The sequence below is a fragment of the Notolabrus celidotus genome, chromosome 10 (genome assembly GCF_009762535.1).
Source record: "Notolabrus celidotus isolate fNotCel1 chromosome 10, fNotCel1.pri, whole genome shotgun sequence".
Classification (NCBI taxonomy): domain Eukaryota; kingdom Metazoa; phylum Chordata; class Actinopteri; order Labriformes; family Labridae; genus Notolabrus; species Notolabrus celidotus.
The window spans coordinates 2449136-2472180 of record NC_048281.1 but is presented as its reverse complement, the minus strand read 5'-3'; the positions used below and the strand labels follow the sequence as shown (position 1 = coordinate 2472180).

Here is a 23045-nt window from a genome sequence, read left to right as displayed (position 1 = left end):
CTCGAAGGCCACCATCACTTAATCCTCCTGTTATGTTCGTTTCTCAGGAACAATAATAATGTTCCCGGGTCAATTTAACCAGGGGCATATCTAATTATCCAAAAGTGTCACAACTCAAAACAATCCCAATAAAACATTTTTTTAATCTCATTATTATCTCCATTACTAAGCATTTAAATAAATATTCAGCGCAATAGTGTTCTTTAATCCTCACAGATCATGGTTTACTGAGGATATCTCACTCGTTTTTTCTGAAAATTCATGTTAAAAGGGTGTGTGCGTGTGCGATTGGGGTGAAACCATAGACTGTAAATAAAAATGGACAGCGTTGCTCCGCCTCTTCCCATTGTACAGTTCTGAAGCCAAAAAATCCCTCTCCTGAGCGCAGCCATTGTGCAGCCAGAGCCTGTGAAGCCTTTGTAATAAGCTCCGCCCTACAGTGTAGTGTCACAAGACGCTGTGTGCCCTTTGAAGTTTCACTCTACGGCGGCTGTGAATCAAAGGAAACCCGGAAGTAAAACCCCGTTTTTTAAACTCTAATAACTAACGAAAAAGAAACTTTTCAGAAAAAAGAGGCATTGGACACAAAACACTCACGTACTAACTACATATCACCACAGCATACGGATGTGAGAGACATTCGTAAGACGTGTATTTATTTTTTTTAAAGTTTGACTGGGGGAGACAGATTTTTTGACCTATACTGCAGCCAGCCACCAGGGGGCAGTCACACTGCTGAAAGCCTCACCACCAGGGCCGTATCCGGCACGCTTGGGTGAAACATGTCACACAGTTGCAAAGAAAGAGACACTTCTAACCCCTTTTAGCCTCCACTTTGACTGCCGGGTCAAATTGACCCAGTTTACAGTTTATATATCTATAAACATGCAGGGGCGGGGGGTTGCGAATATGTGAAATCAACCATTTTCATTTTATATTTTGATTTCACCTATTAAACCAAGCTGAAGAAGTTTCATACCGAAAAAATACTTTAGAACAATTCATTTTTATTTTTGAACTTTAAAAAGGGTCAATTTGACCCATAAAATAACAAGAGGGTTAACTGATGGGGGGTGAACAACAAAGTGTTTCAATCTAAAATCTTACCACTAGATAATGCAGATTTTCTGCACACTGTACCTTTGAAAAATATTAATTCAGCTTTTTTAAGGAAAGTATGTCAAATAGAAATATTTACCTCCAAGCATAAAACTCACCTTGTGCATACACCTCTTTTATTCAAAATGTGGCACAGAAAAGCTTTTCCCTCTTCATAAGAAAAAAAGTAAAAGCTTTGAAATCTCAAACTCTGCACTGGTGTAACTTTTAGAAGAAATAACAGTTAGGGAAACTGATTTTTCAAGTGAAAATAGCTCTATATCAATCAATAACCATACTCTGTTATATAAACACAAAGACTGTAAATTATAATTACAGCTCAAAGGTGACACTTATAGCTTTTGTCATGCTGCGGTGTCCTTAAGCTAAAATAAATACTTCATGCACAGGTTGATCTGGTAGCTGTCTGCATTGATTGCCACTCTGCAGGGTTACACAAGGACAATAGCAAATTAGTTTGAAACGTTTTCTAATTATCACACAAGAAAGTGTGAAATGTTGGATATGATATTGCATGTCTGTTGACTAGTATGTCTTTGTTCCCTTCACCCCTCCCCCACAGGGACAGATGTAAAGGAGGCACAGGTCATTTGTGTCTCCACAGGAACTAAATGCATCAACGGCGAGTACATGAGCGACCGCGGCCTGGCACTAAATGACTGCCACGCTGAGATAATCGCCCGACGCTCGCTCATCAGGTACCTCTACACTCAGCTGGAGTTCTTCCTCAGGTCAGTGGTGGCAAAAAAAGTGTTTCCTTTGAGCAGTTTGTGATTTTGTGTTTGTGATAACTGCTCCCTGCTGCGTCTGATTTCATTCATTCAAACCCTGTTGACAAAGTTTAAATCAAAAAGAGTGGACAGAAGTGTTTCTGCTGCCCCCCATATTTAGTTCATAATTTCTCATCATAGCAACATCAAGGACGACCACCAGAAGTCGATATTCGTGCCGTGTGAAAAGGGAGGCTACAGGCTACAGGACAACGTTCAGTTCCACCTTTACATCAGCACCTCGCCCTGCGGAGACGCACGGATCTTCTCCCCTCACGAGGCCGGAGTAGAAGGTACAGAGCACAAATGGAGAATCCACTCCTCTGTTCAACTCCCTCCACATTTGATATGTTCTCATCTTCGCTCACAATTCAGTTTCAACAACAATGTGTTTTTTATTTGATTACATTGGCAGGTTCTCCTCATCCTCATGCTTGGTTTCATTTAATTAGAATTGTACTGCCACGTCCAAACACACATTACAGACACATTTAAACAAGGCTAGAGTAATTAGAGCTTTTTGTCATCCGCTGTCTGTCTCTATCAGTCCTCCCCCTGCCCAGCACACCCACACTGTCTGTCTGATTAACCTCCCTCTTACTCTTGTCAAAGTGTTTTCCATCGCACATGGCAGACTGAATAGAAAACAGCCACATTCAATTAGTCACTGAATGGATAGCGCCTGCTGGTGGAGCAGCAGAAAACATTGATAACATTATCATAAATAACTCCTCATGCTTTGTGGAAGTCATTTCTTTGCTTTCTCTACTGATGTGTGTCATGTCGACAGATGTACTTATGTTGATATTTGCATCATAATGGGGACCTACTGTAAATAACTGGCATATGTGTACTCTATAATTCTATCCTGTACAATTTACTCTTGTAACTTTTTTTATTGAGTTTTCCATAGATATAATTATGATTCATTTTTCTTGCAGCATACATAACTGGTAAACACATACAAAAAGAACCAAAACATAGAACAGCTGCTGCAGTATTTAAGGTTGCCATTTCCCTTCCATTACCCTTCCATGTCCCACCCTGTCCCATCCCATCCCACCCCTTCCCACCCCAGCCCTCCCATCAACCCCACATCCCAGATTTTACATAATGTGTAAGTAAGCGAAAGGGGAAATAAGGTAATTCATTAGTAAAAAAAAAATATAAATAACAATAATAAATAAGTAAACACACATACACACACACACACACACACACACAGACACACACACACACACACACACACACACACACACACACACACACAAAATAAATAATAAATAAGAAAATAAAAAATAAATAATAGTAATCAAGAGGTTGGAAAAGGAAGAGAAAATAAATAAATAAAATTTAAAAAGATAAGTAAATACATAAAATAAAATAGTGGCATCCATTCTTCTACTCTGCTATTTTTCATTTCTTATTTAAAGGGACTTGTAAGCTGTTATAATATTTTAAAAAGGGGGTCCAAGTCTTACTAAAATTGTGTAAGGAACCATTTAAGGTATGTTTAATTTTTTCAAGTTTAAGAAAATACATGGTATCTGTAATCCATCTGGAGAAGCTGGGTGGTGATTGTGCTTTCCAGGAAAGAAGTATAAGACGCCGGGCTATCCTGTACAATTTAAAAATTATAATGAAATGTCATTAGGATAAAAATACAGAATCATCTGTTAGTGTTGATTTCTCCCTCCATTGGCTGCATTCATGATTGTATCTTTGTATACGCCTCTCTCTCCACCTTGTATAATTCAGACCAGGGGGACAGACATCCCAACCGGAAAGCACGGGGCCAGTTAAGGACCAAAATTGAGTCAGGAGAGGGCACCATACCAGTGAGGTCAAGCAACACCATCCAGACCTGGGACGGGGTGCTGCAGGGGGAGAGGTTACTCACCATGTCCTGCAGTGACAAGATTGCAAGGTAATGTAGTTGAAACATTTGCAGCCCATTCAAAGTCTTGCATTGTGTTGAATGATAGTAGATAATCACTCTTAAGCGGCAGCATTCTTATCTTTGTTTTTTCTTTATTATAGTTTGTGTAAATGTTTTGAATAATGCAGCTTCAGCTGGCCTGTATGTTTATGGGTGTGGCTGACTTGACTGGCAGGCGTGCACACGTTAGCTGTTAGCCATAACCATAGTCTGTATATATAATGACAGCGCCGCTCTGACTTTTCCCAGTGTACGGTTTTGAAGCCAAAATATCCCGTTCCAGAACGCTGCCATCTTGTACATTTTCTGCCGCCAGAGTCTGCGCAGTAGGGAATTTGTGTGTTTCCACGGTAACAAGCTCCGCCCTACAGCGTACTGTCCTGAGGTCCTACAGAGTTTCCCTCTAAGGCAGCTGTCAATCAAAGTAAACCCGGATGTAAAACCCCGTTTTTTAACCTCTAATAACTAACGGAAAAGAACGTTTTCAGAAAAAAGAGGCCTTGAACACAAAACAGTCAAATAATAACTACATATCACCACAGTATACGGATGTGACAAACATTCGTACCACGTGTATTTATTTTTTAAAGGTGACATATCACGCTTTTTTCATCAATATATATTGGTCTAAGAGGTCCCCAAAACATGTCTTTAAAGTTTATGCTCAAAAAAACACTTTGAAATCAGATTTTGGTCTGCCTGAAAAACCCTCTTCTTCAGTCCTCCTCAGAACACTCTGTTTTCTCTCTGACCACGCCCCCTCAGGAAGTGGATGTGCCTCGGCTCTCCAGCACGTTGATCTAATGTTTACATGTTGGCTGAATATACACGGCTGCTCACAGACCCACGTTACTTCAACCCTCTGAATCTGATCCAGAATCTGATCCTGACGGAGAGGCGCCTGCAGCAGGACCTTTCTGAAGGATTGGTCACAGATTTAGTGTTTCTTGTTGTTTTATTTATCAGTATGTCGACGTGTGTCTTGGTACACAGCTACAGCTACAGCTATGAACATGTAGCTATGTGGCTATGCTAACTAGCGCTAGCACTTATCCATGACAAATAAAAATCATCCACTAGATCTTCAAATCTGCAGACGTGGGGAGTAAAACCGACCTCTGCCAGAAAGGCAGCGGGACCTTTTCTGAAGGATTGGTCACAGATTTAGTGTTTCTTGTTGTTTTATTTGTCCGTATGTAGACGTGTGTCTTGGTACACAGCTACAGCTACGAACATGTAGCTATGTGGCTATGCTAACTAGCGCCAGCACTTTTCCATGATAAATAAAAATCCTCCACTATATCTTCAAATCTGCAGACGTGGGGAGTAAAACCGACCTTTGTGTTTATTAAGACAGCCTACAACTAGCATGCCTCCCTCCTAAGCTCCTTGTTAGCACACATGTGTGCAGGTAATGAAAAACAGAGGAGGGGATTCAGTATTATTTTATACAGTCTATGGGCTGAACAAGCTCCGAGCTCTGACTCCGTGACAGACCGGATATTGTTGTTACGTAACAAAAACACTGAAGTCTGAAACGGCTCGTTTCACACACATTTACAGAAAGGTGGAGAAATCAGAACAGGGGCAGAATGGATTTTTTTCATTCTCGGGGGGTTTGTAGACATGCCAGGGACACATATTTCAGGTAGAGAACCATTAAAAAGTCCATTTTGCATGATATGTCACCTTTAAAGTTTGACTGCAGCTCCATTCAAATGAATGGGGGAGACAGAGTTTTTGACCTATACTGCAGCCAGCCACTAGGGGGAGCAGTTTTTGTGGCGTGCTCACTTCGAGCAGAGCAAGATGACGTCCATTTTATATGCAGTCTATGGGCAGGACGCTTAAGGCCGGCCTCTTTGCCTCTTTGCCTTCTTGCTAGGTCAACCACCTTAGGTTGAGCCAGCATTTCCATTATGCTTACCACCATTATTTGGCTTTAGATACCAATCAGTGAGGTCAGTGAGGTCACTGAGATCGCATCCATGTTTTGTAAAGTCTATGATTTGAACCTTGTTGCAACCACTAGAATATTCCCCAGGTTATGAGACAAAGAAAGACGCTTCTGACCTGGTTTAACCTCAAGTTCATATGAATATGTTGTCACGTCTTTGTTCCTGCTTCAAAACAACAAGAAAACAAGTTTCACCATCTTCTACATTTATCTTACACTCCAGCCATATTTTGCTAAATTGTAAACATATTTCATGAGCTGATGCTCTTTTTTCTTTGTTTTATTTACCCACGCTGCGATGAATCTCTTTTGTCATTTCCAGTCTATCATTTTCTTCAGGCAGTGTCAGGGACGACTGAATTGATGGATTCTCTTGTCCCTGGATCATTTCTTGTGAGCAGATCATAGCGTCTTTAGTCTCTGTCCATGTCCAAGGCAACACTGTGCCTCCCTTTGTGATAAACGATGAAACTTCTCCATAACTCTTCTCAGGAGCAGCTCTTTTTTTCCCTCCTCCGTCTCTTCCTCCTTCTCTGTCCTGGATCATAATACTCTGCCTGAATGAACTGAGTGATTGACTACTGTGTGTGTGTGTTTGATGAGTGTGATGGAGACTGTGTCGCAAACGCAGTTTGTTTTGTGAAATGTGCGATTGCCTTTTCAGCCGGTCAGCGCTGGTACCAGTGAGTCAGATTTTATGTCGATGTCCAAAAGTGGAGCGATCCAAGTCAGTAGAGGGCAAAATAGGTTAGTCATGAGGTTTTTTACAGGCCAAGTTTTTCAAGATAAAAAGAAAAAACATCAAAGTGGACATCAACCAAAGTTATGAGCATCAAAAACTTAACCCTTTGCAGTGAATATAAAAGATTGGTATTATTGATATATCTCCACTGTGAGAAAAACTTCAAGGTCTACCCGACACAGCTATTAGCCAGGTGAGAGATGTGCTGCCTACCTGCTCCTGTCCACATGTGACTGATTGTTAGCTGCAGGGGTGCTATTTAATACAGCAACTGAGTGGCACACTTTGACCATGCCTGCAATGTTTCCCCTGTACACATTGTTTCCCCCCATCTCATTTTGCTTTGATTACATGCCCGGCCCTGCGGCCTTGGCGAGGACAGGCAGTGCTACACCAAAGTGTTTGTCGCTCACGAATATTAGATTGAGCTCATTAGCAAACAGGCACAGCACTTATGAGTCCTTGCTCTCTGTTCGTCCTGCTTCCTTCTGTCTTCGTGATTTTTACGGCTGATTGCATGAGCCATCTGACATGTTGGCCTGCTCTCAATGATATTGGATGAGATAATCACAAAGAAGAATTACAGTAGTGTTTAGTGAGAATGAAATTGAATGCCTCTGTGTGCATAACTCAATACGTGGGTCTTTGCTTTTGTTTCTTTTGATAGACTTCAGAGTGATCGCATGCATTTGTAAACCTGCTGTTGTGCTGAAAAATGTGCGACTGTACGTTGTGCATGGTACAGAATATTATGTAGCTGTGCTCTGCTGCGCTCAGCTATGAAATCAGAGACTTCATTTTGCCCTTTATCAGTTTCATGCATACTATCCCGTACTCTCTCTCTCTCACAAATACATAGAGAAAATTGCATATGGAAACAATGGTCCCTCTGAGTAGCCTTAGGTCTTGTGCTTGCATATACATCATTGTTTCAGCCCCATGTTGGTAATTTCACACACTCTCAAGCAGTCTGCCTGCAGTGAAAGAGAGAATGAGAAAGGCTCATTGTTGCAGTGTCAGTGTGTCTTTATGGATCTTTAAAGGTCCTTAAAGATAAATTAAATTTTTTCAGAACATCAACAAATCATAGAAAAAGAATAAAGCAATGTTGAAGTAATCCTGCTCAATTTTAGTATCAGCACTGTAGCAAAAGCCTCAAAGATGTATTCATCTGTGACAATGTGCTCATTTGTTTTCTCTGGGCTAATATAAACACATGATCTGGTATGTCTTTGAGAGTACATGTATGTTCATGACTTTTTGTACATGGATAATGTAGTTTATTTGGAGTTAGGGCCTGTCTCCACTGGCAGCCTTTTTGTGCACTGGCACTTTCACTTCCCTTAGTGGTGACCATTAAGTCTGATTTAAGGTTATCAACGTGCTTCATATTTGCTATTCAATGGAAATTGACAAAGAAAACATAAAACAATTGATATAAATGATATCGTAGCATTAGCACCAGCTCTTGAACTAAAACCCTTTACTCCCCCCAAAACTAAGTGTGGTGAGTTTCTCCTTAGTACGGACCTCTACCCCTGTTGTTGACAAAGTTGATATTAGAAGTCCTACCCCTCCTTGATTTTGATTGGTTGGTGATGGAAATGTTACAGCTGTGAGTGTAGTAGGACTGTCAAAATTGCTCCAAAATGACAATCGAATATTCGCTCTAAAAAAAACCCATAGGTTCGAACCATTCGAATATCTATATTTGCGCATTATGTCAATAACAGGTGGATAAACTAATACAAGGAGATTTCAGATTAAACAAGCCTAAAACATACGTACACATTACAAAACAAGTAAATGACCTAATGGTCTATACCGAAACACTTTTAAGACTGTTGACCTCTCGCTCGCTCGCTCGCCCCCCTCTCTGTGCGCAGTGCGCTGAGTGAGTGCTGAACAGTCTATGGTGCTGAACAAGACCTGTGCGAGCAATTAAAGGTCCCGACTCTTGTCCCTAATATAGGCAGGCTTCATTCAGTGATTCAAGCAAATATTATTAACATTAATTGAAGTTTAAAAAGAAAAAGTAGTCCACTTACATTCTTGGCACTAGCATGAAAAAAAAAGAGGAAAAACTGCATTTTATCCCAGTGTCACTGATTGTTGGGCTCTTTTAGTCCACTGTCAATGTAGGGTCTTAGGCCTGACAGGTTATTTGCCAAAAACAAAAGACAGTCCACATGTGAAGAGGACAGTCCACATGTGAAGAAGACAGTCAACATGTGAAGAAGACAGTCCACATGTGAAGAAGACAGTCCACATGTGAAGAAGACAGTCCACATGTGAAGAAGACAGTCAACATGTGAAGAAGACAGTCCACATGTGAAGAAGACAGTCCACATGTGAAGAAGACAGTCCACATGTGAAAAAGACAGTCCACATGTGAAGAAGACAGTCCACATGTGAAGAAGACAGTCCACATGTGAAGAAGACAGTCCACATGTGAAGAAGACAGTCAACATGTGAAGAAGACAGTCTACATGTGAAGAAGACAGTTCACATGTGAAGAAGACAGTCCACATGTGAAGAAGACAGTCAACATGTGAAGAAGACAGTTCACATGTGAAGAAGACAGTCCACATGTGAAGAAGACAGTCCACATGTGAAGAAGACAGTTCAAATGTGAAGAAGACAGTCCACATGTGAAGAAGACAGTCCACATGTGAAGACAGTCCACATGTGAAGAAGACAGTCCACATGTGAAGAAGACAGTTCACATGTGAAGAAGACTGTTCACATGTGAAGAAGACAGTCCACATGTGAAGAAGACAGTCCACATGTGAAGAAGACAGTCCACATGTGAAGAAGACAGTCCACATGTGAAGAAGACAGTCCACATGTGAAGAAGACAGTCCACATGTGAAGAAGACAGTCCACATGTGAAGAGGCCCGATCTCTTTTTATTCACTATGTTCCCAGCGGAGAAAAAGACGCGTTCAGAGCGCACTGAGGATCTGGGGACGGAAAGATTTCTCTCTGCCGTCTGCTTCACGCTGTGCATGTGTGACTCCTGTGACCTGTCCCTGACCCGTCATGCAGTGCGCCCACTCTCAAAGCAGCCGCTGATGTGTTTTTTTCCACAGTCCAATATTAATTTTCACAATCCAATCTCCGTTTTATTTTTATATTCAAATATATATTCGAATTTAGAATATTCGTTGACAGCCCTAGAGTGTAGTAACAAAAAACAGCTGATGCTTAGCGTTTTTTTGTGCTTTTGATGCTGAGCACTGAAAACACTGAGCTACATTGTTTTGTGTAGAAAATGGTCGCTGCTAGCACAAAGACTGGCAGCTTTGGACACAGGCCCTTAATCCAACGTATACTGTCCAGTTGTCAAAGGTACTACACTTAGGGCCTGATCTACTAAGATCCCAAATAACAAGCGCTAAATTGCGTGTGCAAACCAAATAATTGCACGTGCTATAAGTGGACGTGTTGCGGGTGATTTACTATAATTGCTTGCACAATTGATAATAGGTGCAAAAGTGGTGCAGACCGCGCTATTTTAATGAGGATTATGCGTGTGCTACCAGCTGTCACTATGGAGAGTTTGAGAGAGCAGAGTGACCATAAACTAAAAATGAAGTTTGAAGCCATGGAGTTGGAGGTCTTGGTGGAGGAGGCTAACACATCAGTGAACTCCAGCAGAAACATCTCAGCGTTGACAGAGGAAACGTGATTTGGGAGAATGGGAAAATTATTCATTTCATTATTTGAAAAGTGTTTTTTTAAGTTGTCAGTCATGACCTTAAAAAAAATTAAAACAGGAGGTGAGAGCTGTGTCAAATGTGGAGCGCACCCTCCACCGTGTGAATGAAGATGGAGGGGGGGAGCACAGGAGATGAACGTTCATTACGCAGGAGTGGACACTAGGAGACGCCGGCACTAACTGTGATGGTGCGCTAGAATGATCCAGATGCAAGAAAATGTAGTGTAGCGTGGAGTTTCTCCATAGAAGATATGGCATGGCTCCTTTTTGTGACTGGCTCCAAATCAGCCCTTAATCAGGTCATCCAGCAGCTCAAAGATGGCATTACTGGATAGACGATATGTCTCTACTATTTTTATTTATGACAGTCCAAATATGTTGACACGTGCACAGAGGATTCTCTCTCTCCGTCGTCTGTCATTGCACCTATGCCTCCCTCTCGCCACAGTGACCGCAGCCATGTGTGTGTAACGCTGTGCCAGTTTGAACCTGCCTTTCAAACGTGCTAAATATAGACGCAAAAACACCGCCCGCTATCTGCTTCAGGTTTGATAAATCACATTGTGTGTGCTAAATGATTACATTTGCATCTCCTCCTCCCAGTATTTTGAGCGTTCTGATGATCTACATGTATTCTGCATATTCATGAAGGCAAACACGCTAAATGGATTGCGCGTGCTATTTTGACAGATGCAATCCTCGGTGCCCCCTGGTTAGCACATCAGCTTTGCGTGTGTTACTAAGTTTGCACGTGTTTTTATTAGGGGTGGGACTTTAACGCGTTAATTACGATTAATTAATTAGAAAAAAAATAACGCGTTAAAAAAATTAACACATTTAATCGCAGTTTGCATTCAAAACAACGCGGAACGTTTGTCACTGCACGATTTCCTGGTACACCGATTACACTGGTGCACACGGGTGAGCTCGGCTAACCATAAACATACATACGCGGCTAACAGCTACCAAAATGGAGGAATCGGACGAAAGCTCTTTGCTAGGACTGATGGAAGGAAAATTTTATTTCAAAAAATTATCCGATGGAAGTATTGACAAAAGTGTGGTTTTGTGCAAATTGTGCAAAAAAGAGTTTGCATACCACCGAAGCACGTCAACCCTACGGTATCACCTAAATGCAAAGCATGTTGCAGCGAGCACAGAGCCAGGCACTAGCAGTCCCGGTCCGAGTACGAACAAGCGGTGTCGGCAGCCCAAACTCGATGAAGTGTCTGGCTTCAGGACCAAAATGAGTAAGACAACATCGGACAGACTCACAATTTCACTCGCAAAATGGATTGCGCTGGACTGCAGACCGCTATTAGTGGTGGATGATTCAGTGTTCTACTAAAATCCATTTAAATTAAAAAATGTTGCTTTTGGGGGCAAATATTGTTATGCGATTAATCGAGATTAATTAATTACAAAGCCTCTAATTAATTAGATTTTTTTTTTTAATCGAGTCCCACCCCTAGTTTTTATACAAGCAAACCTCTAGTAGATCGGGCCATGGATGTGTCTTAATACGCCTCTGAAAATAGTCCCAAACAGATGCTCTGTTTTGAAACGTGATACGAACTATAATGCCAGAGAAAGTTAAACAGCCTCATATCAACAATGAAACTATACGTTTATGACCTGCTTTTAAAGATTTACATTGAAGTAATAAACAGGCTTTGAGCCAGTGTAATGCATAGGGTAGGGAAAAGGTATTGAGGGACTTATTGCTTGTTTTCGTCTTTGAATTTGCAACAAGGAACATACAGAATAACAGCGACCTCATTCTTTAAGTCTTTCATCTGTATCCAAGTTCTTCTCTCTTCCTTCAACTCCCCTCTCATTTTCCTTCCTGCAGTCATTCATCTTTCTCCTCTCCTCTCCTCTCGTCTGTTGTCTCACTCTTCATATTCTCTCTCTCTTTCTCCCTCTTCACCCCCCCCCCCCCCCCTCCACATCTCTCTCTCTCTCTCTCTGGTGGGCAGGCTTCACAGAGCATGTCAATGGGAAAATGACTGGCAAGAGATGGTTAATGACACAACATAGAAATACACAGAAGTTTGTAGAAAATGAAATTGGATACCTCGGAGTGTGCACAGCTGTAGGATTGTGGGTGATTGTGTGTAGTGGATTGCGATGACTGGTGATGTACTAGTATATTATGCTGGTGTGCTTGTATGTTTGTTTCATCTTGATTCATCATACATCTCTGTATTTATTCAGTCTCTGAACTTTTCTTTGGTTTAAAAAGTTTCCATATTTTTAATTTGTGTCGACCCCACCACAGTTCCTCGTCTCCGGAGGCAGGTCTCTCTGGACTTTTGCAGCAAATTTGATGCTTTCTACTTGTCAGTTATTAAAATCATGACTAGAACAAAGATGAGCTGTCACCTTCTCACAAAAATGCTGTTGAAAATATGTGATAGCGAAAAATGTAGTCAAATACAGTTTATTGAATGAGGCTGTGTTTTCCTTACAGGTGGAACGTGGTGGGCATTCAAGGCTCACTGATGAGCTACTTCACAGAGCCAATCTACTTCTCCAGCATCATCCTCGGCAGTCTGTACCATGCAGACCACCTCTCCAGGGCCATGTACCAGCGCATCGCAGAAATCGAGGACCTGCCCCAGCAGTTCACCCTCAACAGGCCTCTTCTCAGCGGTGGGCAAATATGAAATAACTTTAATTCAATTTCAACTTAGAGCCCTCAGAAGTAACAGCATGATTTGTCTGTTTCGAGGGATGTCCATGTTTCTGTTTGCCAGTCAAACTCCAGCTGTCTAAATATCAAAGAGGAAGATGCTAATCCTGATCAGTAAACACATTTATCCGTCCTCAGTGGTCAGTCCACAGCAGGGAGACAGTTATTGCTTTTCTCCTCTGTTTGACTGGAGCTGACATTTACCTAGTTCTTGTGGAATTGGAACAGCTCTATCATTTTTGTAATTTTTTAGCATTCGTTTAACCTTTTACAAAGGCCGTGTACAAAGGTTTTTTCTAGCTTTCCATTTTTAGATGTAGCACTCAGTTTTTGTCCTTTTCATCGGGTTATTAAACAATAGCACTGCAGCTTAATACCCACAAAATGTTAGATTTTCCAAACCTTCTTTTTCTTTCCTCTAATATTTGATAAAATATTATTGAAGCACTTTTGACCTCTCAGATTAGTTTGTTTCATTTCCTTTACTCCCATTCTTTCTCTCATTGTCATATAATGTTGCACTGCTTGACTTCATTTATCCTATTTGTGAAGGGAGAATGTGCAATGTGAAATAAAAATACCCTGAAGGGATTCTTGCTCCCATAACAACCTGCTAACCATACATTATCCCGCTTATTACCCGGCTACGAACTTCAAATACAAACACAGGGTTCCCACACGTCCTGGAAAACCTGGAAAACAGTTGACCAGTTTTCCAGTACTGGAAAATACCTGAAAAATGGGAGAAAAAGTAAAATGTCCTGGAAAATGATTCCAACATGACTGTGTGCGATCTAACAAGGTTAAAAAAACATATCCCCATTCAACATTTGTGGCCATTTTTGTCATTCAGATCTATTTAGGTCAATGTGTGCACTGATCCTCTGATTATTATTATTTATTTATTTATTTCAGTAAGGCAGCTTCCTGATTCCTTTGCTGGCTCTTTTGTTTTTTACTTTGCTCATTTTATATTTTTTGAGAAAAGAGAAAGCTGAGGAGAGTTGCCTATCATTAAAGTGCTGTACATCTGCGGTTGCATTATTCTATAATCAATTTGCCATCATTTTTAAGCATGTAAGAGATGATTTCATAAATAGCCATAGACTGCATATCTTCAATGTAGACTTCCACTGAGAGGAACATATTAGACTATTTAGAAACTAAATTAGGAGCTAAATTTAGACTGTCATAACAGCTTGATCATCAATGAAAATGTCCTGGAAATGTCCTGGAAAATTATCTCTGAGTGGGAACCCTGCAAACACGTTGTTAAAAACATTAATTAAAGATGATTTCATTGATTTAAATGATTTATGTTTACAGTTTTTAAAAATAGTCCCAGTGATTCCTCATCAGTGATTGCTCCATGGTGATGGATTCTTCTCTGCCTGTTGTGGTGGATTGAACATGAAACTGTCCTCATTCAGCTCTCCTTCTTCTCTGAGCTCTGTGGTTCACACACCTTTAAAAAGAAACTAATGTCACAACTTTGAACCCTGCTGCTATCATCACCACCGCTCATGGTTTAACTTTCTTTGGAGAGATCACTAACCTAAAGTTTCTCTCACCTGCTCCACTCCTTCATCATATTGATGGACAGGATCCAATATGAAAACATTGTAGCCTGCTGATTTAGCATGCTAACCGAAGCTAACTTTTTAGCCACATTGTTTACCAATATGGTGCTAACAGAAGCTAACGGTTTCCCCTCACTTTACGGTCAACAAGCAGAAGCTAAATGTGTCTGAACTCTTTTCATGGATTGATTTGACATGACGTGTGATCAGTTTGTTTCTGGTGTTGCTCATGTTAGTGATAGTGAATGTTAATAACCGATGTTAAGTGGTTTTGACCAATCAGAATCAAGCTTCTAACACAACCTAAAGATCAGTAAGAGAGCCGGGTAATAAAGACATACAGAAGATGACACTGAATATGGATGAAAGGATTTTATTGGTTTTTAAAGATTATTTATTTATACAGCTAAAAAGTATTTACGCTTACTAGGCATCAGATTCTCGCCAGCCTTCTTGCAGGGAAAACAAGCATAAAATTGAGCCTTTCAATACTGGGTCCAGTTAAAATATTAGCTGGCAAAGTAGCCAGTTTATTTATAGAGAATACAAAAACAGATAACAACTCAAGTCTGTTCAAAAGTCCAAGTATATCAAGTTAAGTGATGCTGTGGTCATTGTTATATGTTCTCTGGGATGACAAGCAGCTATATGCAGCTCCCCCTGCTCCTCCCCTCATGTTGCTCCCTAATGTCGGGTAAAGGAGATAATGGTCGGAGGTTATTAACCTTTTCCGCTTTAGAGAGTTTTTAGCGGTGAAGCACTGTGGTGTTAGAGCACTGAGGATTTCAACCCCCTTAAATCATCTGCTGCCACAAGTGCTGCCAAATGGAACCAAGGAGCTTAATGCACACACACGCATTCTCACACACACATATACACAAAGTGCAAGACATTGGGATTTATAGCATCCATATATCTCCCAGTTCTGCTTCAGATACAGTGGAGGCCGACGCCCTGTGGTTTGCTGGAACAGAGCAGGGTCTGACCTCAGATTCCCCCCTGAATGGATGTTCTTCTGTGTGCAGAACCAGCAGGAGAAAAACTTGCTTTTTGAAGATATTAGAGCCGTGGGAGCTGATGTTTGTTTTTCATTGTTTAATACACCTATGCCTTAGAGCAGAAAGAGTTCTGTTACTGTGTGAAGCTTTGGAGGGAAGAGAGAGAAAAAGATTATCACTCATAGCTCAGTCCCTCTGCGGCTCAAAATTTGAAGACCCGGTGTTTTTTATGTTGTCTGGGTCTTAGCATTATGATGCCACTTATGGAAAGTGGTGCTCAAGCAAAAATTGCAGTACATAATCTCAAGTCTGTTTTAATATATTGACCCTGTCCTGTGATAACCTCCAAACAATAACTTTCCATGAGCTTAGAAAGCTGTCATATTGAGCTTTCTTAAAAGGTTTCCTGAGGTTTGTTGATTTCCTGCTGAGCACCGCTGAGTCTCTGACACTTGTTTGTTTTTTTTTCAATTCCAGGTATAAGTAATGCAGAAGCAAGACAGCCAGGCAAGGCACCCAACTTCAGTGTGAACTGGACAGTGGGCGACCAGGCCCTGGAGGTGATCAATGCAACCACAGGAAAGGACGACATGGGCCGCGCCTCACGTCTCTGCAAGCACGCCCTCTACAGCCGCTGGGTGCGCCTACACTCTAAGGTAGATATGGATGCTCACTTTAATCGTAGGCTGCCTTATATACTTCTTAGTATTTTATTCTACTGATTCATCATACCCATAAGTTCTGGTAAATCAATCATAAGCTTGAGTATTTTAAGAATTTGCAAGAACTGCTTTTTTAATGTTCTGTAAGATGTCAAACCAGAGATGAATCTGCTGCTAGATTTGATTTATGTCACATTAAGCAGACTGAAGCAAACCTGGAGTTTGAAATGCTTACACAGCATCACTGAGATCAAACACGACAGAGAGTTTCAGCAGAAGTAGTTATTGGTTGCCAACAGAGAGATCTGATTGGTCAAATACAAAGTGAAACATCGACACACTTGGAAAGATTAAACCTAAGAATCAGTTTATCTGACTTATCCTCTGGTTTGCTTAATTTCATCCATCAGTCTTGTTCCTTTGTATGTGCTCTATCAGAGCGTGGCTGGAAAATGTTTAAATACGGCACACCTGCATGGACTCAAGGCTGGATGGACTCAGTGTGTTCTTACTTCTTATGAAGGAGTCGATACGTGGGTAAAATGTGTGCTCTGGCAAAAATTAAAACTGCAGCTGTCCTTCAAAGGACTCCGAGGCACACTGTAGTACTGGTGTAGAATTATAATGCCTTAGGTCTTCAAGTGTTGATTTGGTTGTAATCAGACATTGATCAGGTGCAGTCTTAGTTGGCCCATCTACTCGGGTCTTCATCAGGACCATGGTGAGCCGTGGCTAGCACACCTATGTTGAGTTACAACAATCAGTGAAGTGGGAGGATCAGTCTCCTTAACTCTGCAAGCCAATTGGCTGGAAACTAGGAAGTGATATATCAATACAAAGACCGGCTGTTTAGAAACCGCCTACTATACTAGCAGTATGTGCTGATTTAGCCAAAATTCAGTGTGTAACAGACATACTAGAGACCAAATTCAAACGCAGCGGCTTTTTTCGAAACGGCCTGCTACATTACCTACTAATGTAGTAGGCAGTAGGTACAGCCTACTACATACTGCGTTTGAGTTTAGTCTGTAGTATGACTGTTCTGTTGGATCTGTTCTGCAGTACGCTGAGCCAGACGTCACTGGATTTCCAGTTTCAGAAAGCAGAAGTAAACAATGACCAAGCTGATAGAGAAACTGCTTCTTTAGCATCACTTGTGATTTAAAAAGTTAAGAAGTGGTTTATATGGAATTCAATAATTTTCACAGCACATACAAACTGAGTTCCCCCATCAAAAAAGAGGAGAGAAGAAAAAGCAGAACGAGCACTGTGCATTGTGGGAAAAACAGTACGTGAGGCAGACTGGTCCGATGCATACTGAGAAATGTTCCTGAATCAGCAGACATCTGCAGATTTTGCTCTTGTTCACATACTACATACTGAATTTTGCCCAAATCAGTACGTACTGCTAGTATAGTAGGCAGTTTGAAAACAGCCAAAGAAATAGGGGCAAAGACACAAAAGAGATGGGAAGAGGGAAAGGACAATTCATGAAGGGACAAACTTTCAAAAAAGAAAAGAAAAAGGCAAATGAGAGGTTGGAGAAAAATAGAGAGAGAAGAAGAAGAAAGGAGGGAGAAAAAAAACAGCTAAGGAGAAAAAAGTCACAGAGTGGAGAGAGAGAGAAAATAAATAGACATTTTATCTCTCACACTGAAGACAGGGTGGACCCTCTGAGGCCACACCGGATACATTTCTGAGCAGGGGCACATCAACACTTGAAACCCTGAGTATGTCTTAAGTTATTTTGCCCTGTGAAATGAAGGCATTTTAATTCTACACCCGTACTACAGCGGGCCTCTGAGCTCTTTGAAGGACAGCTGCAGTTTTTATTTATTACCCACGATCACTTCTTAACCCTGCAGCTTCCCCCTCATCAGGAGTTAGAGTCTGAAGTATCCTAAGAGCACACTATGTGGTCCATACAGAGACCCAGCAGGGCTTACACTCTTTTGGTGGAGTTCAAAGGTTAACATCAATCAATCAATCAATCAATCAATCAATCAATCAATCAATCAATCAATCAATCAATCAATCAATCAATCAATCAATCAATCAATCAATCAATCTTTAAACTTTATCTCAAGACTTTTTTACAAACAGAGCAGGTCTAGACCACTCTATGTCAAATTATGAACAGAGACCCAACACCAAGACAGAATAAGACTCAGTCTTTTATGAATAAAATGTATTATTATTATTATTATTATTATTATTATTATTATTATTATTATTATTATTATTATTATTATTACATGGCTTCTGCATATACCACCAGACCTGATGTAATATTTCTCTCTCTCTCTCTCTCTCTCTCTCTCTCTCTCTCTCTCTCTCTCTCTCTCTCTCCCTCTCTCTCTCTCTCTCTCTCTCTCTCTCTCTCTCTCTCTCTCTCTCTCTCCAGTTGTCGTCCATTTTGTGGAATAAGATGCTGAAGCCGAGCACCTACCATGAAGCCAAGCAGGCAGCCACAGAGTACCACTCTGCCAAACAGGCACTCATTAAAGCCTTCCACAAGGCCGGCCTGGGGGCCTGGGTCAAAAAACCCATCGAGCAAGACCAGTTCACCCACAGCTCCTGAGGGAGTCCAGGGACCAAGGGAACCCCAAGCCCCCACCCACTCCTTTTCTCCCTGACCCAGGCCTGAAAGCAAAAGCGCCCCGTATTAACAACCAGCCCACAGAGACACTTACCTCCGTCCCGTGTGTTGGCACACACGTGCACTTTGTACTTGTGGAGATAAACGTGCGTAGATTCACAAACCATCCATAGCTCATCTTTGTCATTCCTCAGAGGACCTCAGCCTCACCTCGTCTTTTATCATCATGTTTTTTGTCCTCTTATTCTGATTTTAACCATTCTTTTTTTCATCTTCTTGCTTTGTTTTAAAACTGGAACCATGGTTTTTACATGTCTGAGTTGTCTATGTTTTCCAGAGACATTGTGTTTTTATGCCATAGATGTAAACGTTGAAATGAAACAGTTTTGTCTTCTTTTTCTTGATGGATTAGTGTAGCACGTTAAGGGTTAAATGTAGCCTTGAAACACAGGATCTTTATCAACTAGCGTCAATGTCCACGGACCTCTGAAATATATATTTACTAGCTTAAAGGAATTATGAGTTTTAATTTAAGATGCATAAATCATCAGGATGTAAATCTAGTGAAAGGAAAGAGGACAGGAAAGAGTTCTATAACAATAATGTGTGTTATTTGGTCCAATCCCTAGATGAGACTACATGTTCTTAGCCCCTGTATTAAAGACGGAAATGTTACCAAATATCGTGGTCCTGTGTGATTCACTGACTGGAAAGAGCAGTTTAGTCCTCTGTTGCTGTTTTCTCTCTTTTCTTTCATCCATGCTTTTGTTCTTTAAGTTATGCCATGTCACTCTCATTTCATACTTGAACCGTGGGGGGAACCGTGACTCCTCCCTCGCCTGGGTTTTGGGGACGAGCTTCGGGAGTGGCTGCACGTTGTATTTTTTCCTCGATCTAAGCCATGGCTTTGCATGGGAACTGAACTGGGAGGCCTACAGAGCAGAAAACACGTGGTGGAGAGCGTCCATCAGTGAATGATTTTTGAATGAATGCCAGCATCTTCCTCCACAGGCAGCTTTGAATCTTTGTCTCTATATTTTCTAGATTTCTCGTGATTGTTTGTTCCGGGGGGAAGGGAAGGGGATCCTCTTTTTGTTTTCTTTGTTGTTTTGGTTACGTTGGGGCGTTTGAGGATTGGGGATACAATTGCAGTCAATATAGTGACCACATGAACAGACCTCTCAGATCTTGTAACTATGTAACTTTGTGGCAGGGATCCATGGTAGCTGTCAGTTGAATTAGTAATAGAAAGCATGGTCTATGTGCTGTAGAGACACATACAGTATATGAAGAAACATTCACTAGATGCAACACAGTCAGTAGTGATAGCCTGGAATGCTAACATTTTGTAATCCCTACATTTAGTGAAAAAAATCAAGAGGAACAGTACAGTAACATGCATTCCCTTTATGCAAATATCTGACAAACCAGTAGGTTGAAACCAAATGTATCACAGTGTGATGTCACTTCCTTCCTTCCTCTCCTACATCTGCAGAAACATGTAAGTTAAAGAAGACCTCTGTGATCCAATCTGCCATCTTTACAACCTGAATGCATAAACGTTCTCCTGTTTGAATCTGTAATAGAGGACGTCTTTCAGAGTCACTGCAGTGGATCCATGTTCCACGCTGTAGGAAACATGTACATGTGTGTGTGTGTGTGTGTGTGTGTGTTGAAGCATACTCTGTGGAATCTTCACCAAAGACGATGATGTCCATGTGTGTTTCTGCCCTTGTTTTTTTTAATATCTCACCTATATCAACCCTTTACTGTTTGCTTTTTGTATATCCTCTCTACAGTGTATTTTGATTTGTACAGAAACTGTATATTCCATTCAGTATCGCGGGGAAAATGAACTGTCAGGCTTCTTTAGTGCATCTGTAGCCGTCGGTGGCCACGTGTGTATTGTGACCTGCAATCATTACAGCTGCCGTATAGTATATTTCTGTGTATTTAAGGAACAACAACAACAATGACAGAATCTGTTCATCCATCCTGAAAACTGTTTGGACTCGTTCCCCTGTCGCTGGGATTGTGAAGATGTTAATAAGTGGTTGTCTGTGACACACTGGGCACCATAAAGCATGGCATTAACACTGCCAGGGTTAACAGGCTTCATCCCCATTGTAGCCACCAATGTTTAAAAAAATATATATGCACTGTTTGGTGTCTCAGCTAAAAGTGGCATCCACCAGCTGGCACGTGTGATGTCATAAATGTACCTTTTTTACGTGTACTTGCTTGTTTTATGAGTCTAAATTAGAAAGCAGGAAATGTAATCTGCCAGAGTGAGTTCAAAGGTAGAAGTGGAGAAATTTGGTTCCAAAAATAATCACAGAAAACGTAGGGAATGAGATCCCCCCCTGACAAATAGACCCAGACCAAAGTCACAAGCAATACTCCTGCTGTCTCCTTTCAAGTCAGCTCATCACAAACAGGAGTCTGAATGAAGTTTCCCTCCCTCTCTGCTCCTCTTCTCTCTGTTCTTCCTCTGAGTTTTTCTTTCTCTACAAAGCTGTCTGAAGTTTTGTTTTTTGTATATTCCTCCCTTAAGACTGCCTGCTTGTAGTTTTTTTTCTTCCTTTGACTGCACTAAAGATGTCAACTGATGATGTCATGATATAAAACCGTCCCTGTCTCTGGATTGGATGGCAACTATCACAGCAAGAACTGAACTGCTTCTGCTTAACCCTTTGTGAATCCTCGATGATGGTCAGTATCCCCTCCTGCAGCTGCGTCTGTAGTGGACTTTTCTTTTCTTGATTTCTTTGGTGACTCCAAAGTGGCCGATGTATGTCCACTCAGGGGTTTCAGATGCCTGTTCTCCCTCTCTCCAGCTGTCCGATGTGTGAAAAAACTTCCACCGACAAAAATCCACAACCTTGCATGTACTACCAACACTGAAGCTGCACCTCGCATGAAGACAAACTTTTAAAGGACTCGAGTAGATTAAAAAAAAGAAAAGAAAAATCTAAAGATAGATATATAAAATGACGAAAACAGAATAAAAGAGTTCTTAGTTTACTTTCGCACATGGTCTGGATTCTTTGTGTGAATGTGTCTGTGTGTGTGGTGAACAACCTTTATATGGAGTAAAGGGTGAGCCTTAAAAGCTGATTTATACTTCTGCATCGCCCCAACACAGCAGGGGCTGACCATAGACTGTACAAAATATAGACGTGGATCAGTGACGTCACCCATCTATTTCTGAAGCACTGATTTGAAGCCAATCGTCGGCGGTGGCAGCCATATTGCTGCTGTCGAGTGGTTGTGACGTCAAGAGACGGGCTTTGAGCCTCCTAGCCAACAGCTACAGTGTTCCCGCCTGTCAATCAAGCCAGCTGTGCCTCTCATTGGAAGACTACTAATCACAATGGGCCTCATTCACCAACAGTGCGTATCACGAATACGTGCTTAAACTGTGCGTACGCACGTTTGAAGCACAAATCTGGGATTCATCAATATATATATATTGAATTTGTTCTTACACTACGAAGAAATTTAGAACTTCCTCAGACCATGCGTACGCACAAATGATGATGACCAACTTTCTCAGAAAATGTAAACACATACTCTTTGAACTAAATGCATGACATATTTAAACTACTGTCAGTAAAAGAAAAATATATGTTTTATTATAATGGGTGAAATGTACTATTTGAGACAACTTTAAAAATAAACATTCTGGAAGACATCTCACCACCCCCCATTTGTTTCTTGCGACCCCCTAGGGGGTCTCGACCCCCACTTTGGGAACCCCTGCCCTAAGAAACGGATGACTAGTTGGTGAGCATATTTTATATTATATTTAGCTTAAGTCTCCATCCTGTTTATGTTTAAATGTTGTTGTTTATATGTGAGATATGGCCTGGCTTATGATTCCATTTGCAAGTCCCGACCCCCCCGACCCCCAAGAGGCGCGCTATAACAACGTCCATGCCCACATTTGGGCTGCTGAAGACTCGTTGGATGTGTTTTGAACATAGACTGTATAAAATATGGACGTAGTATCCGTGACGTCACCCATCTGTTCCTGAGAGCTGTTTTGAAGCAAATCGACGGCAGCAGCCATATTGGTAATGCGGAACTCAACTAGGCAGAGTGTGACGTAGTGTGAGTCTCTTAGCCAATGGCTGTGTGTTCCCGACCGGGAGTCACGTCAGTCATGTCCTTATTTGGGCAAAACTCATAATCTTAATATCTTCTTAACCGACACGTTAGAAAAAAATTCACCCCCCGTACAGTGTATGCCATTAGAGAGAT

General features: G+C 41.2%; 1 protein-coding gene across 6 annotated transcripts in view; it reads left to right on the top strand.

Moving 5' to 3' along the window:
* The window catches only part of adarb1b (adenosine deaminase RNA specific B1b), a 197386-nt gene extending 177924 nt beyond the window's left edge, over positions 1-19462 (top strand). For all 6 annotated transcript variants that reach the window (XM_034694485.1, XM_034694486.1, XM_034694483.1 and 3 more), the window contains 6 exons: positions 1682-1850; positions 2031-2182; positions 3648-3816; positions 12722-12903; positions 15999-16177; positions 18588-19462. In XM_034694485.1, the coding sequence (XP_034550376.1) occupies positions 1682-1850; positions 2031-2182; positions 3648-3816; positions 12722-12903; positions 15999-16177; positions 18588-18764 (1028 nt within the window). In that variant the 3' untranslated portion in view covers positions 18765-19462. The remainder of the gene's footprint in view (positions 1-1681; positions 1851-2030; positions 2183-3647; positions 3817-12721; positions 12904-15998; positions 16178-18587) is intronic.
* The last annotated feature ends 3583 nt before the right edge of the window (positions 19463-23045 follow it).